The sequence below is a fragment of the Pogona vitticeps genome, chromosome 3 (assembly GCF_051106095.1).
Source record: "Pogona vitticeps strain Pit_001003342236 chromosome 3, PviZW2.1, whole genome shotgun sequence".
In the NCBI taxonomy this organism is placed as follows: Eukaryota; Metazoa; Chordata; class Lepidosauria; order Squamata; family Agamidae; genus Pogona; species Pogona vitticeps.
In genome coordinates this window covers 41,325,046-41,340,561 of record NC_135785.1, presented here as the reverse complement: position 1 = coordinate 41,340,561, position 15,516 = coordinate 41,325,046, and the positions used below count along the sequence as shown (strand labels likewise).

General features: G+C 43.6%; 1 protein-coding gene across 1 annotated transcript; it reads left to right on the top strand.

Annotated features, from left to right (window-relative positions):
* Positions 1 to 5,110: 5,110 nt before the first annotated feature.
* On the top strand, positions 5,111 to 9,434 carry HES6 (hes family bHLH transcription factor 6). The gene is made up of 4 exons (XM_072995937.2): positions 5,111 to 5,472; positions 5,689 to 5,775; positions 5,903 to 5,984; positions 7,470 to 9,434. The coding sequence occupies exons 1-4, from the start codon at positions 5,392 to 5,394 to the stop codon at positions 7,895 to 7,897; spliced, it is 678 nt and encodes a 225-aa protein (XP_072852038.1). The 5' UTR covers positions 5,111 to 5,391; the 3' UTR covers positions 7,898 to 9,434.
* The last annotated feature ends 6,082 nt before the right edge of the window (positions 9,435 to 15,516 follow it).

Sequence of the window (15,516 nt, the reverse complement as noted above, 5' to 3'; positions counted from 1 at the left end):
CATACTTTAGCCTAGCCTTCAACTGTTCTTTGTTCAAGAGGCATAATGGCCCACATGGTGCCCACTACACATACACAGTTTTGCCTTCTGAAGGGTATCGCCAGGCCAATATTCTTCTCATTTTATTTATTCCCTTACTGCCCCAGTAATTTTCTTCTGTGTGTATTTGTGAGTTTTTATGTATTCTGCCTTGAAAATGATAAGTTCTGGCATATTATTGTTTCCATTTTGAAAAATATTTGCAGTTGAAATAGTCTCCTCTCTCTCTCTCTCTCTCTCTCTCACACACACACACACACACACACACACAGAGAGAGAGAGAGAGAGAGAGAGAGAGAGAGAGAGAGAGAGAGAGAGAGAGATGGGGAAACACTACGTGAATTCACATCCAAAGGATCACCCTACCAAGAACACTCTCTTCTGAAAGGTCAGACACTCTGAGACAGGATCCTCGAGTGTTTGTACTCAGCTGATGAAAGTGACAAAGCATCTAGCTAAAGGGGTGCAATGGTGCCAATGTTATTTCTTACACACAGTTGTAAAGGAAACATCTCACAACCAGAGAAGAATGTTCTTGCCTGCAATTCCCCTGCCACATTCTATCCAATGTACAGTTTTTCTGTGCTGGAAGGGTATCTCCCATCGTGAAGTAAACTTCATGCCCAATGTTTTGAAACACAACCCTTGTTGCTCACAACTAAAAGGCACTGAAATAAATAGACTTTCGCCAATTTAAAAAAAAAAGATGGAAGAACTATATGGAGAATATGGGAGGCTGGCGAATCAAAGATAATTTCATAATCCAAACCACCTCTGAAGAGTGGTTCCAAGAATGAGGCACTGTGACTGCAGATTGCCTAATCTCTCCCAGTGGTGTCGAACTGTGGCCCTCCAGATGTTCTTGGACTTCAACTCCCAGAAGCCTTCACCACCACCAGGATTTCTGGGAGTTGAAGGCCAATAACATCTGGATGGCCACAGTTCGACACCACTGTCTCAGCCCCTAGATTCCACTGAGACAGGTGGTCAAATTTATAAATAAAGAAGTGAGGAAGTAACAAATCAATGACAAAAGAAAATAGTAGTGAAAGACCTTTTTCCCAATAAGTTGTACAAAAGCCTCTTACATATTTAACGTTGGTTCAGTGATGGGTAAAGCTGTAGCAGTTAACTGCCATGTGGAAAAGGCAGAAGGGCCCTCGCAGTACACTAACTGGTAACAGAAGTGAAACGATGGATTTTGCTGTTAGTTAATAAAAGCACTGGCTTTAAGAGAAGTGCATTCCCTATCCTAGGGGAACATAAATGGAATAATTAGACCTCTGGGTAGAGTGGGCGGCATATAAATTAATTAAATAATTAAATAATTAAATAATTAAATAATTAAATAATTAAATAATTAAATAATTAATTAATTAATTAATTAATTAATTAATTAATTAATTAATTAAATAAATAAATAAATAAATAAATAAATAAATAAATAAATAAATAAATAAATAAATAAATAAATAAATAAATAGTACCTGGTGCATTTCTATATGGCAATAACAGCAGAAAAGGGAGTAGAGAGGTTTGTGAACAATAGCAGAAGTGCAACAGTGCAGTTGGTGTGTCCTTCATTTGCTTCCTTAATGTGTGCTTCTACTGCTGTTCTTGTGCTCAGGGCAGGGTTTATCTTCAGGAAGGCCTCAAGCCATGAGTCCTGAGGGATGTCCTCTCAACTGTTTTTGGTGGTCTCTCTAGCCTTTTGGTTTACTCAAAAACAGTGCTACCAAGCTTTCCAGGCCTCTCAAACAAGGCTGTCAGTTTAGGTAGGGTGGAAGACAACAATTATTATTTTCTATTAGAATTATTATTTTATACCCTGATGATGTACAGTGTTGTTGTTGTTTAGTCGTTAAGTTGGGTCTGACTGTTCGTGACCCCGTGGACCAGAGCACGCCAGGCCCTCCTGTCTTCCACTGCCTCCTGGAGCTTGGTCAAATTCATGTTGGTAGCTTCAATGACACTATCCATCCATCTCATCCTCTGTTGTCCCCTTCTCCTCTTGCCTTCACACTTTCCCAACATCAGGGTCTCTTCCAGGGAGTCTTCTCTTCTCAGATGGCTAAAGTATTGGAGCTTCAGCTTCAGGATTTGTTCTTCCAGTGAGCAATCAGGGTTGATTTCCTTCAGAATGGATACATTTGATCTCCTTGCAGTCCAGGGGACTCTCAAGAGCCTCCTCCAGCACCACAATTCAAAAGCATCAATTCTTTGGCAGTCAGCCTTCTTTATGGTCCAGCTCTCACTTCCATACATCACTACTGGAAAAACCATAGTTTTGACTATGCGGACCTTTGTTGGCAAGGTGAGGTCTTTGCTTTTTAAGATGCTGCCGAGCTTTGTCATTGCTTTCCTCCCAAGAAGCCGATGTCTTTTAATTTCGTGGCTGCTGTCCCCATCTGCAGTGATCATGGAGCCCAAGAAAGTAAAATCTGTCATTGCCTCCATATCTTCCCCTTCTATTTGCCAGGAGTTGATAAGGCCAGTGGCCATGACCTTAGGTTTTTTTGTTTTTTGTTTTTGTTTTTTTTTGATGTTGAGCTTCAGACCATTTTTTGCACTCTCCTCTTTCACCCTCATGAAGAGGTCCTTTAATTCCTCCTCACTTTCTGCCATCAGAGTGGTATCATCTGCATATCTGAGGTTGTTGATATTTCTTCTGGCAATCTTAATTCCGGTTTGGGATTCCTCCAGTCCAGCCTTTTGCATGATGTATTCTGCATATAAGTTGAATGACCATGGAAACAATATACAGCCTTGTCGTACTCCTTTCCCAATTTTTATCCAATCATTTGTTCCATATCCAATGATGTACAGTAAAATGTTACAAAAGCATTTCTGAAAAGCAGACTTGAGCATACCTGAACATGTTGTTATAATGTGTCATAAAATCACCTCCAGATTATGGCAATCCTGTGAAATAGTGAAGTTATGCCTCAGGGAAGCTGGCCTGTGTAACCTCAAGCAAGCTGAACAGTGCCGGGTGCCCACAGATGATGGATATGTTAAGCCCTTCTTTTTCTATATGTAGGAAATCCTGGAAAGGCTTGCCATGAGTTGAAATCAAATTGACAGCATGTTGTTATGATGATGATGATGATGATGATGATGATGATGATGATGATGATGATGATGACCTTATCATTAGCAATTCTGCTCAACTCTTGTAAACTCAAGGTGGTGGCTTCCATTATTGAGTCAAATTGAGCATGACCTACGAAATGCTCAATAGGACAGAGCTGATTTTTTTCTGGGGAGGGAGTTCTACAACTGAGGTGCAGCTACAGAGGAAGCCCTGTGTTTTGTACTTACCAACCCAGCCCTTTAGGTGGTGGGTCACACAGCATAGCCTTTTGGGTGACTCTATCCATTGATAAGTGAGAGTCAGAAGTTTCTGAATGGAATGGGAAGGGGGTTACCATTTTGTCCTCTGCCTTAGGCAACAAAATATCTTGAGGGGTTCCTGGCTTGCTATGAGCTCACTTGCTAGTCGAGCACAGGACTACAACTATTTTAAAGGGATTCTAGTCCATAGGGTTGCCTTTTTCTGAGTCTTTAATATAGCAGCTCCCAAGAGCTGTTTCCACTCTACCCTTTCCCCCATAAGAGGATATTTCTTTTTCACTTTTTAAAAAACAGTTCAAGAATCATCCTTCACTGAAGAAAATTTAAGGGAAATATCAAAACTGTAAGTAGGATTTCTCAAAGCCAGATGTACCCACACTTTTTCCTCTACTGTAAAGATTGTATATAAAACAAACAAGACTTGATTGCAAAATATGTGACTCAGAAGCTACAAATCAAACAATGTTTTGATGACTGTAAAGCCTGCTATGATGTGAAGAGAGAAGTCTGCCTCTCCTTCATACAAGCACACTGTCCAGATCTCAATGTATGCTCGTGCATCTGTGTACATGCACACATGTAAAATATTTGGGAGACCAGGAAAGTGTGGTCATCTGTTGTTGGTCTAAATGCAACTGTCAGCTGCACCTATCGCAGACGCACTGAATCAGTGAAACTGAAGTCTATGTTTGCGCAGTGGGGTTCACAGTTGGAATTAGCCTGCCTTTTCCAAAATATGCAAATTTTATTCTTGTGAGATAATCCTGCTGCAATTCAGATGGACCATTGTCTCACGAATCTGGCAACACACAGTGGCTATGGCTGGAATTACTGCTGCTCAAGCATTCATTCCCCTTTTAATGTTGGCAACCTATCTTTCACCATTGCTGGAAGCAGGGCTCAGAGGATCAAAGACTGAAGGACTTTTTGGATAGGAGGGATTACATAGTCAGGGCTTTCCTGTTTCCTCTGAGTTTATCTATAAGCACCACAGTAGTTGAAGAAGAAACGGATTCTTCCCAGGATCAATGTGCTGACGCCGGCTATTTCCCTTGCAATGTGGGTTGGGTTGGTCTTGCATGTGTAATTAAGAGGCAATAGCTTTGCAAAAGGCCTGCTCCTCTTTTGTTCACATGGGCTAAACCCCCAGCCTGTACTTTGGACTTTCCTGGATGAACATCTGAATTTTCGAATTCACCCCGACACTCCCTACGCCCCCAATTACTTTTATCCTTTTTTTCCCCTCACAGATCGCTGACTGCGGAGGCAGAGGTTGGGAGTCCGATTCCTTGACAGAGGTAGGACTCGATGATCCTTAGGGTCGCTTCCAGCTCTGCAGTTCTAAGGTTTTTATCATTATTATTATAATAATTGCAACACGCGCCGACCCTGCAGATGTGCTGAAGCCTGCGCACGAAAACGGGGGCGGGCGGGCGAGGGATTAGAAAGAAGAAGCCGAACCCGAAGCACCCTTAAGGGACGCACGACCGTAGGAGGCTTCCAGGACACGCTCAAGCCACCAGGTCCTCCTCGCCGGTCCTGGAGCGACCCAAGCCGCCGGCCGCTCGGAAAGCTCCGGGGCAGACAAAGCGCCGGCTGCCGATTGGTGCTTTCGATGGCGGCTCGGGCTTCCTCCGCGCGCGCCGCGTCCAATGAGCTTATTGACATGCAAATCAGAGGCTATAAATAAGACCGGGGCGGTGGCCCGCGGAGAGGCGGGGGAGTGGGTCGGAGGCGGCTGCGGGCGAAAGGGAGTGTCCGGGTGTGTGTGTGCGTGTGGAGGGGTGTTCTGGGTTTTTTTTTTTGGGCCACTTTGCGCTATTCCCCTGCCGCCGCCGCCGCCGGCAGTGCTTCTTTCCACCCACTTCCCCGCCCATCCTCTGCTGGCAACGTCGCTGCTGCGGCTGGACTTCCTCGTTGGGTTCTCCTTGTCTTTTTTTCTTTCTCCGCCAGCTGCCTCGCCTCGCCTCGCCCCTTCCCCTCCCTTCCCCTCCGACCATGGCGCCCTCCTTTCGGCCCAGCAAGAACCGACCGAGCAGGGACGACGAGGAGCGCTTCGAAGCCCGAGGAGACAGGAAGGTGACCCTCTATTGGGGGGGGGGTCGGCGTCGCGGAGCGAGGCGGAAAGGCCGGGGGGGGGACGGGAGGGGGGGGGACGGGAGGGGAGGGGTGTTGAGGGAGGGGGAGAGGGCAAGAAAGGCCTGCCCGCTCGGAAGGCATGCCCGGCTCGCCTCCATCCTTGCACCGCCCGCCGCGATCCGGCGCCGTGACCCCCTTTCCCTTTCTCCTCGCCAGGCGCGGAAGCCGCTGGTGGAGAAGAAGCGGCGGGCGCGGATCAACGAGAGCTTGCAAGAACTCCGGCTGATCTTGGCCGACACGGAGGTAAGTCGGGCGCGGGGGGGCTGCGGGGCAGCGGGAGGAGCGCGAGGACCGGGCGGCGGCGGCGGCGGCTGTCCGGGGACGGTTTGGGACCGGCGATTGTCTGTCGGCATCTTCTGCTTGCTCCTAGTTCCAAGCGAAGATGGAGAACGCCGAGGTGCTGGAGCTGACGGTGAAACGGGTGCAGGCCATATTGCAAGACCGGGCGCAAGGTGAGTGGCCGCTTCCGCGGCATCTGCCCTCCCCGGCTGGGTGGGCTCCGATGTGGCTGTATTGGGGGGGGGGGTGTCCGTGGCGATGGCAGAGGACTGCTGAGTGCGCGTTAGTTATCTCCCATTTCCCCGTCAGATTCCCGGGAGGTGGCCTCAAGGGACAGGGGACAGGGGAGCAAATGTAGGTTGAACTCTTGGGAAGGAAGAAATAGACAGAAGCTGCTCCAGAGGGACGGAGGGCCTGGTGGGTCTCTCCTCGTTTGAGGAAAAGAAGACAATCGAACAGGCCTCTCTCTCAACCTAGACAATAGGGTTTACAAAACTTTTATGTCAAAACTTTGTTGGTGTTAAGATGCCAGAAGACACTTTACAGACAGCATTGGTAGTTACTACAATAGAAGGCTATGCTTGCACTGGTGTGACTTTTTGCCAGTTCTGTGTTCTCCCTGTCATTTTGATGGGGCCTAACCTGTTTTCTGTTCTATATTTTAAAGCTGTTATGCTTTTCATTCCCCTTTGTAGTTGCCTATTGCATTTTTTAAAATTCTATCTTACCTCCCAGTAGGGCAGCTGATGCTATTTTCCTCACCTTTCGCATATTATGTTTCCACTTCCCGTTTCTATTTTTGGTAACAGTCTTTTATGTCTAGTTCAAAACCTTTATTTTAAACACAACTTGGGTATTCTTTGTTTGAGTAAATGCTAGCATCCCAACCTCTGCTCTCATATTGTGTTCTGATTGTTAAGCACCTCTTTGTTGGCCTGTTCAGTAACTTCTGTTGGCCTTGTTAGTGTGTTCTGAATGAACTGGACACTGAAAATATGTAAGGTTTTTCCACCCAACTTGAAAGTGAAGATGTGTAAATTGGGGTATGTTTATGATGAGGTGCATCACAGCTGCACCTTGTTGTTGAGGGCTCAGCCCAAATGTCTGCACTTCTGCAGCTGCTGCAGCTGTGAATTAGCCTTGCAGTAGAAGTGCATGGTCAGCTCAAAGCCTGCTGATTGTTCTTCCAAAAATGACACTAGGTGAAGTTTGTTTGTTTGTTCTTTCATTCACTGAATTTGTATTCCACCCCCATTAGTGTCACAGTACTACTCTGGGCAGCTTAACTCGTAAAATAGAAAACACAAATGAAAATAGAAATTTTAAAATTGATAACAATAACCCTTTAAAAAAGGAAAAGAAAATCAGATGGCACTGACTAATTTCAGAGTAGATGGAGGAAAAGAGGGGAGGGGAGAGAAATAGGGGAACCTTCTATCCCACATGTTTTGAGATGGTTCCCTGCTTGTTATTCAGGTAGCATTTAGTTTTAAAGTGTTGAGAGGTATAGAGGGGTTGGGAATGGTGATGAAGTTTAAGGTCTATTCAGTGTAGGGGGAGAAGAGAAAACATTCACATGCTTTGTAGGAGGGAAGAGCAAAAGAGCATGTTTTTGTGACTCTTGGTACATTTGTTTTCTTGTTCATCTGTGGTGTCAGATGGTGACAAACGACAGCGGGAGGCCAGTGAACGCTTTGCTGCTGGGTATATCCAGTGCATGCATGAAGTCCATACATTTGTCTCAAGCTGTCCTGGGATTGATTCAACCATTGCCGCGGAGCTGTTGAACCATCTTTTGGAGTCGATGCCCCTGAACGAAGGCAGCTTTCAGGACTTGATTGTGGACGTCTTGTCGGATCCCTCCATCAGCCCATGGCCGAATAACGATGGTCTCTCCCAAATGCCTGGAGCTTTTCACTTGCCCAGTTCACCTCTTCCTTCACCTTCCTCCAGTGAGGAGATTTGCTCCGATCTGGAAGACACAGAGTCCGAGCAGAGCCACGTCACTTTGGATGGACTGGAGAGGTCTAGAACGCAAAGTGTGCCTTCCCCCAGCCTTTCCAAATCTGTGTGGAGACCTTGGTAACAAACTGCACAGGAAACCAACGAAGATCTACCTAACAGGGAGAATACTTGAGCACTGTGTTCTTCTAGCCATTGGAATAGAGACAATGATGATTTCAGATGGTGCATTTGTGTCGTAAAATTTCTGTGTTTCAGGACTTTCATAGATGGCACTCTTCTGCTGTCAGATCCTGACAGGCTAAATAGCTGAATGAGTTAACATTTCATCTGTGAGTGTGGGTGATGAGTTTTGTAAGTCTCGGTTTCTTTTTATTAGGGATGTGGGGTAAAAAAAGGGAAAGGGAGCCTGTGCAAGCAGAGCTCTTTTATTGATGCACAGCTGAGTTTTGCAACTTACCTGTTTTCTCCTTCTTTTTCTTCATTTTGGCTCTTATAAGTGGCCCCAGAAGTAACTACCTTTTTTCTGTTAGGAAAAAAAAATCCCTTGTGCATTTGAGAACCGGGTGGTTTAATCTAATGAAAGGTATGAAGTTGAGTGTTTATGCACATCTTCAGATTTTTTTTAGCAATAGCATTAAAAAACAAAGAAGAAAAATCCCTGAAAGGGATTGGTGAATCTAGTCTCTTGATGAGTTTAGTGGTCTAGGATCTCTCCTTCAGTGAAGGAAGAGGACACTAGAAGCCAGACTAGAATTAGGTGAGCATTTAAAATATTGGTGTCAGGGTGCCTTTTAGAAGCGTGTCTTGTGCACATTTTCTAGCACATTTTGAATTTGTTGTGATAGGTATGTTAGTGCGTCAAATGTTTATTTTAATCTTTTTAAAAAATAATAAGCAAAACTCACCAATGATTGCATGTATTTTGAGGTGTGACACTTCTGCTCTCGAAATTCCGTTCCATTTTAACTATTTGATAAAATAAGTATTCTTGAGTGCAAACATTGGTAATTAAGCACTTAATTCTTGTTTTGGACTTACCTGTTAAAGTTTGGGGAGCCGGGATGTTTTGTTTGCTCACATTTCTTTGCCAGCCTTAGTTTTGGCAGATTAAATTACTGGGTTCCATCATGTAATTTCCAGATTTTAAACTCCGAAATTTGGTTTGGCATTACTTGATGCTTTAAAGCAACAACAACCTGTAATTTGTGCAGACAGACTGTACAAATTTTTCCTTGGAAGCAGGTCTCACTATATTGAGTGGAACTTACTCCTAAGTAAATGCACATAGAGTGCAGAATTAATAAGAATTAGAATTAATGAGAAGTGTGCTATTGAGAATGTTGACCAGTGTGATTTTTTTCCTGGTTGAATGGAAAATAATAATAACAGGCAATTGCTTGGGAATCTTAAAAGAGCTATGATCTGTTGTAAGCGCAGCCTTTTTTAACCCCTCAAAACCCATCCTTTGGAACTGGGATGTGTGAGCTGTTTCTTCTGTTCTATTTCCAGAGCTGTCATTGTAACATAGACCTATGCTGTAAAATTACTAAATACATGAAAGTGTCCCAACATGGCAAAAGGGAGGGGTAAAAGATAGAGGGCTAGCAATGTGATCTTCCTTTTTGTTAACCATGTGGAATAATAAAAGTGGAAACAAAGTTTATTAGTAGATGTGTGTTTTGTAACTCCCTTTTAAGCCATCTGATGTGGATGTTCTTAATTCATAGTTTTGTCACAAGAGTCTTTTTTCTCCTTGCCTACCAAATTCTCACCTACCTTTGAACTAGAAAAGGAGGCCAGCCCTCTCCCTCCCCCTTTCCCTCCCTGTAAAGATCTTCCTGCTTTTAGAGTAGATAGCAGAATGTTTTGATGTGCAAACGAAGCAATACCAGGAACAGTTCAGGTGGAAATAACACCCTATACATAAAGGTTTGGAAGGAGTACAGTATATGGTATAAGGGAAATAGCGTGCAATCTTAGTGTAATGAGAGAGTACTGTTGAAATCAGGTCTGTGTAAGGACACTGAACAGCAGTGGGACTTCAGCTTACATTTTTTAATTTAAAAGCAACACTTGAATACGCAAGAAGAAACAGATTGAGGACCTTCAGTATCTGTTTTAATTAGTACTCTGGACCAGAAGTGAGAAGAATTTTTTTATTGATCCACAAAGAAAGCAGCATTTGGAAAAGTCTAAAAGGTCAGTTTGATGTCATCCATTTACTTCAGTTGTGTTTGTCTTTGGACATGTGCTTCAGTTCTGAAAATAATGGGTTCTTCAGCTTGAGCTTTCTATATTATCCTGAGAATATTGTGATAGCTGTCCTCTTTATTTCTCCTAGTGCAGGTCCAGTCTTAAGTTATAAACAAACAGGAAGTAGTTTAGTTTCCTGAACTATGAAATGAAGGTATCCGAAGATGTCCAATCAAATGCATAGTTCCAAATGTCTTGTTCACCTCATCCAGCTGTTTGAGCTTAACTTTGGTATCTTTGGCAGAAATTCAGTTGGCTTAACATTTGGGTCAGTTTTGATTTGCTGTTTGTATGTTGCATTCAGGTAAGTAGGATGACCTGATGTATGTCATCTCTTTAGGTAAACTAGAAGAGGTAGTGGTAGTAATCTTTTAATTTGCTAGATGCGTCAATCCAAGAGGTGTATTTGAAGATGGAAAGTTTTACCCACAGCAGATTTGTTAGTCTTAGGACCTGGGGCATGGCCATTTGCATACACTGAGCCACCATCTCTTGAACCAAGGTGGAAGGGGCGTGAAAGAGGGTGTGCACCCAGTTTCACATATTTTAGGGTTTGTAAGCCTGTAATGAGGACAGGCAATATGTGGCTCTCCAGATTTTGTTGGAGTACAGGAGCTGCCAGTGCTAAACAGCCTACCCAGTGGTAAAGAAGGAGAGGCATTGTAGTCGAACACCATATGAGGGGCCACATAGTCTGCCATCCTTGGTAGAAACATTGAGGACTGAAATGTTACTAAGGTGGAAGGATTGCTGATAAAGCAATATGCTTTTAACGCACAAGCATCCTGGTTCAGTCCCATCTGCCATCAAGTAGCACCTGAGAAAGACCTGGGATAGAATCCATATAGAATAGATGGCTAAACTGTGTGATATAGACCACTGGAGTTTCTTACAGACTTTGCTCAATGAGGTACGTACTGTATATTAATACATTTAACAGATTTAAGTACATGTAGCAAAAGCAAAGTTTTGTGGCACTTTTGATAAGACTGAAGATTTATTGTAATATGCAATTTAATGGATTACAATCCACGTCTGATACAGAGAATATAATTAATATTTTGGACACAGGTTTATATATACAGTCTACATAGTTGTGGGGAGAGGGGCTGGGGTGAAAATGTGAAGGGGAGGATGGCAGTTGCCTTAACAACCCTGGTAATGAAATCAAAATGCTGATGATATAAATGTCCTGGCAGTAAAGTAAAAAGGTAAAGGTACCCCTTGACAATTTGGTCCAGTCGTTTCAGACTCTAGGTGGCGGTGCTCATCTTCGTTTCCAACCCATAAAGCTAGCATTTGTCCGCAGACAATCCTCCGTGGTCACGTGGCCAGAGTGACTAGACATGGAATGCTGTTTACCTTCCCACCGAGGTGGTACCTATTTATCTACTCGCATTTTCACATTTTTTCATGCTTTTGAACCATTAGGTTGGCAGGAGCTGGGACAAGCGACCGGGGGGGGGGGCTCACTCTGTCACGTGGATTCAATCTTACGACTGCAGGTCTTCTGACCTTGCAACACAGAGGCTTCAGCGGTTTAATCCGGCCACCACAGTAGAATAGAGTAATTAGCACTGAATGTCTCCAGGCTACAACACAACAATTAGGCTCTAGTTTAAAGTAATGAACCAGTGTGATCCTTGAAGAAAGAGGTTGATTGTGCTGAAGCCGGAGAATTTTAGAACAGGGGAAAAAATAACTGTACACAAGACTACTGTATTGTGAAAACTGACTTACTGATATATGTACACTGCACCAAAAAAGATCCCCTTTTCTTGTTGAGCCTCTGCTTATATCCTGACGTTTATGGATTTATTCCAGTTCAGCTGCCCCCTCTCAAGTCTTTTGAAATTCTGATTTTCTATAGTAGCCACAGTGGGATCTGTGTGGTGTCATTTCTAATTTCAGATTCATGGCCAATCATTTTCTTGTCTAGAGGTGGTCTGAAGTTGTGGATTGTAATCCATGCAAGTTCACATTGCAGCAGTTTGGTTAATCTTAAGGCTTTTCTTTTTTTTGTAGTCATTGCTGGCTTTGTGGTTTCCTCAGGCAACTGGAGTTTTGTATGCCCATGTGATCATATAGTGCATATTTGGGGGTCTTAGGAAGTAGCAGCAGCATTGCTTATCTTTGTTCCTATCTGCCCCATAGCTCAGTCTTCTGCAGAGGATTTCCATTCAGCCCTAGTGAAACAGGGCTGCCTCAAACAGTCTTTCGTTTCCTTTTTAGCATACAAAGGAACTACAGTGGTATGAAAGGGGTAGATACAGGGCATCCCCATCAGCTCCCTCAGGTACAAATCTCTGGACTCCTCAGGCTATTTTGATCAGAGACATGCACCTAATGCTGCCCATGTCCTCCACACTAAACTGTACATTCCTATCCTGAAGATGGAGGGTGAACAACCTGTCCAGTTGTTGCTGGATTCTTTCTTCCAACATGGCCAATGATGAAGATTCATTCATTCATTCATTCATTCATTCATTCATTCATTCATTCATTCATTCATTCATTCATTCATTCATTCATTCATTCATTCATTCATTCATTCCAACATTTGGGAGATGGAAATTTCCTCCTTATTCTTACACTTGAATAATCCTTAGCCTTTAGTGTGACATTGTGACCTTTTAGCAATAATCGCTTGGGCAGCTTTGTCCCTTAATCTTTTGAGGCTTCACTAAGGAAAAGTAGGCACAGAAGGACCATAGTTCGGTCGCAAACCTCAGGGAACCAGCAGGGCAGGTCACGGATGCTTTACTCAAGCTCCAGAGTCTCTGACCTGGGGTGATGAACAACTTCTTGCTGGGCTGAGTTTTGCTACACAATACAGTACACAGAAGATAGTGGACGATTTGTGTATACTTCAGATAGAGCACTCTAGAGGACAAGGGAGGGCTTTTAATATTTCAGAATAATCTTTAATGCAAAAATCTTTCTCCCTGTGATAAACTAGAAGTAAGTTTAGCCTTCTCCGTAATTTATTACACATGAAGACTGTTTTTAACATGGAAGAACAATTAAAGCAAGCCCACCCACTAGGACTTGAAATTGCCTCCTCCAAAAGACTGCTGGGGTTCATGCTAGAAAAGGTTGATGATGGCTCCATGACATTTTAACAAATCAAATCTTAAAGAGGCCCCTCTGAAGGAAACACTCAAGCATGTGGTAGGAATTGGGGGGGGGGTAGTTGGGAGAAGACTGTTGAACAGATACATGTGATGGAATGAGAACCAACTTATTTCTGTGTAGATGTCTTGTTTCTGTCCTGCACATGTGCAAAGCTAACAGGGATCCAGGTTAGATTTATGTAGAGATTTATGAATAGAGTAGGGCCTGTGTGTTGACTCTAAAGTCCACCATTATGGTTAGAGTAAGCCCAGTGAAATAAATAGGGCTTAAGCTATTCATGATTGCATTTCATTTATGTAGTCACAAAGGACTTAAGTATGATGAGGTGAGGATCCAAATCATGACAATGACGAGTGGCTATTTTTCACCAGGACACAGGGAATTCAGGAAAAAACAAATTTTGTTGCTCCCTCCCCCTGCAGCCTGTTTTAATTTTATGATAAGGTCCTGTAGTGTTACTAGGAGCACATTAAAAATGGGAAAAGTAGTTTACCTTACATCAGAACTAAATTAAAGGGAGTTTTTTTGGATATCAGAATACCTGAGAAGTGGCTTTGACTATATACGTCTGCAATTCTACTATAAATATTATCTGTGTGTACTGGATTATAAACAGGAAGCCAAAGAAACAAAAGTTACAGTGTCTTCTAAAAGACTGGGCAAAGGATCATGATTAGCTGTTTCTTACATATATCAAAACACTGAAGAATCTATGAATGTATAATTAAAGCGTCCAAAAGCATGTGAAAAAAAGTTAGGGGGTGTTGCATTTTAAATCCACAAATTAGGTTCACAGAAAGTTTACATCCTCTGATTAGGTGTTACTGAGTTTCGCAAAATTTGCATTTCTGTACCTTACTGCAAAAGTGTGAGATCTGACACTTCCCTGATAAAGGCAGGAAGAGGTGGGGGGGGGCAGAGAGAGAGAGCGAATGTGGTTTCCAACAGATACACTGAAAAGAAAGTTGATGCTTGTGTTGTTCTCCCCACCCCCTAGTAGAAACTGCCTTTATTCTTTGCAATTTAAAAGTAATAGCAAGGCTCTAGCTGGGCTGTTACTGTACCAGATTGTAAAAGGAGAAACACCCCTTCGCCACCATAATGAGGAGGATATTTGTTTGATATGCAGATGGAAACAAGTAAGGTCATTAGTGGAAGTGACCAGTGCTGCTGCTGCTTGTAAATAACCTGGATCCCTGAAACAAAAAGGTCTGTAAAAGGAGACCTTGCTGATACTTCAGAGTGGAATGGCAATGGGAGGGAGTAGAGCTATTTGCCTTGAACAAGAGTGTTCACTTAACTGCTAAGGGACTAAGTAGGTACAGGAATCAGACAAAAAATAGACATGAATGGATAAGGAAGGCCTTGTAGTGTGCAAATAGTGCTCAAGTCCAAGCACGCTACCTTCACATGTGACATGTTCATTGGGGCACAAAATGTGGCTTGCAGTAAGCTCTCTAAAATGCTTGAAGACTCAGTGGTGGAGAACTGAACATGACACAACAGAGAATTCACTGAACACACAGTGACACAAGTATTGTGGCATAACCATTTGTAGTTATCAGGAGTAAATGCAAGGGCCAGCATGGTGTAGCAGAAAGAGTGTCAGACTCAGGAGACCTTGGCTATGAAAAGCCCAGGCAGGGGCGGGGCAGGGTAGGGATTGCAATGGTACACTACTCCTTGAACAACTCACATATATTGAAAACCCTTCTAAGGTTGCCATCGGACAGAAACCACTGGAAGGCACATGACAAGAAGTATAAGTACAAAGAGAAGGCAAAATGGGTGGGGTGGGGGAACCAAAAAAATCCAGCTCTGGAAGAAAGAGCTGTACGTGTGCAACCTGGAAAAATCTAGCATGCGAAAGTCTCCCTGAAATGTAGGTTTGCCAGGTTAGCACTGACATAGCATTTCCTGAGATGTCAGGGCCAGTGCCTGAGGCTGGGGACAGGTCTTTGTAATGTAACAGGCACAGGGGTGGGGGAGGTAAAGAGTGGAATTGCGCAGAACAACTTTCTGGGTCAGCTCATTGAAGAAAGGGGCAATAAAGCAAGCAGAGCAAGCAGCAGCTGGTAGTCATGTGTCCATCAGCTGCAGCCATTCCTCCTAGGGCTCATATATTCTGTTGTCCTGAGATGTGGGGAGTTTTTGCAGGCTTTAGACCGTTTCTGGGACTTGCGGAAGGCTCTCTTTCAGTACACAGAGAGCTCTTTCTGCACAGATGGTGGTGGTGTCACCCGGTCCTAAGTCCACTCCACTGTCTTGCTGCAAATGGCACAAGTGCATAGAACCACCAACTCTCTCGCTCCAGTCCACCTCCTTCATTCTTGACATTCTTGGAGTGTCAGT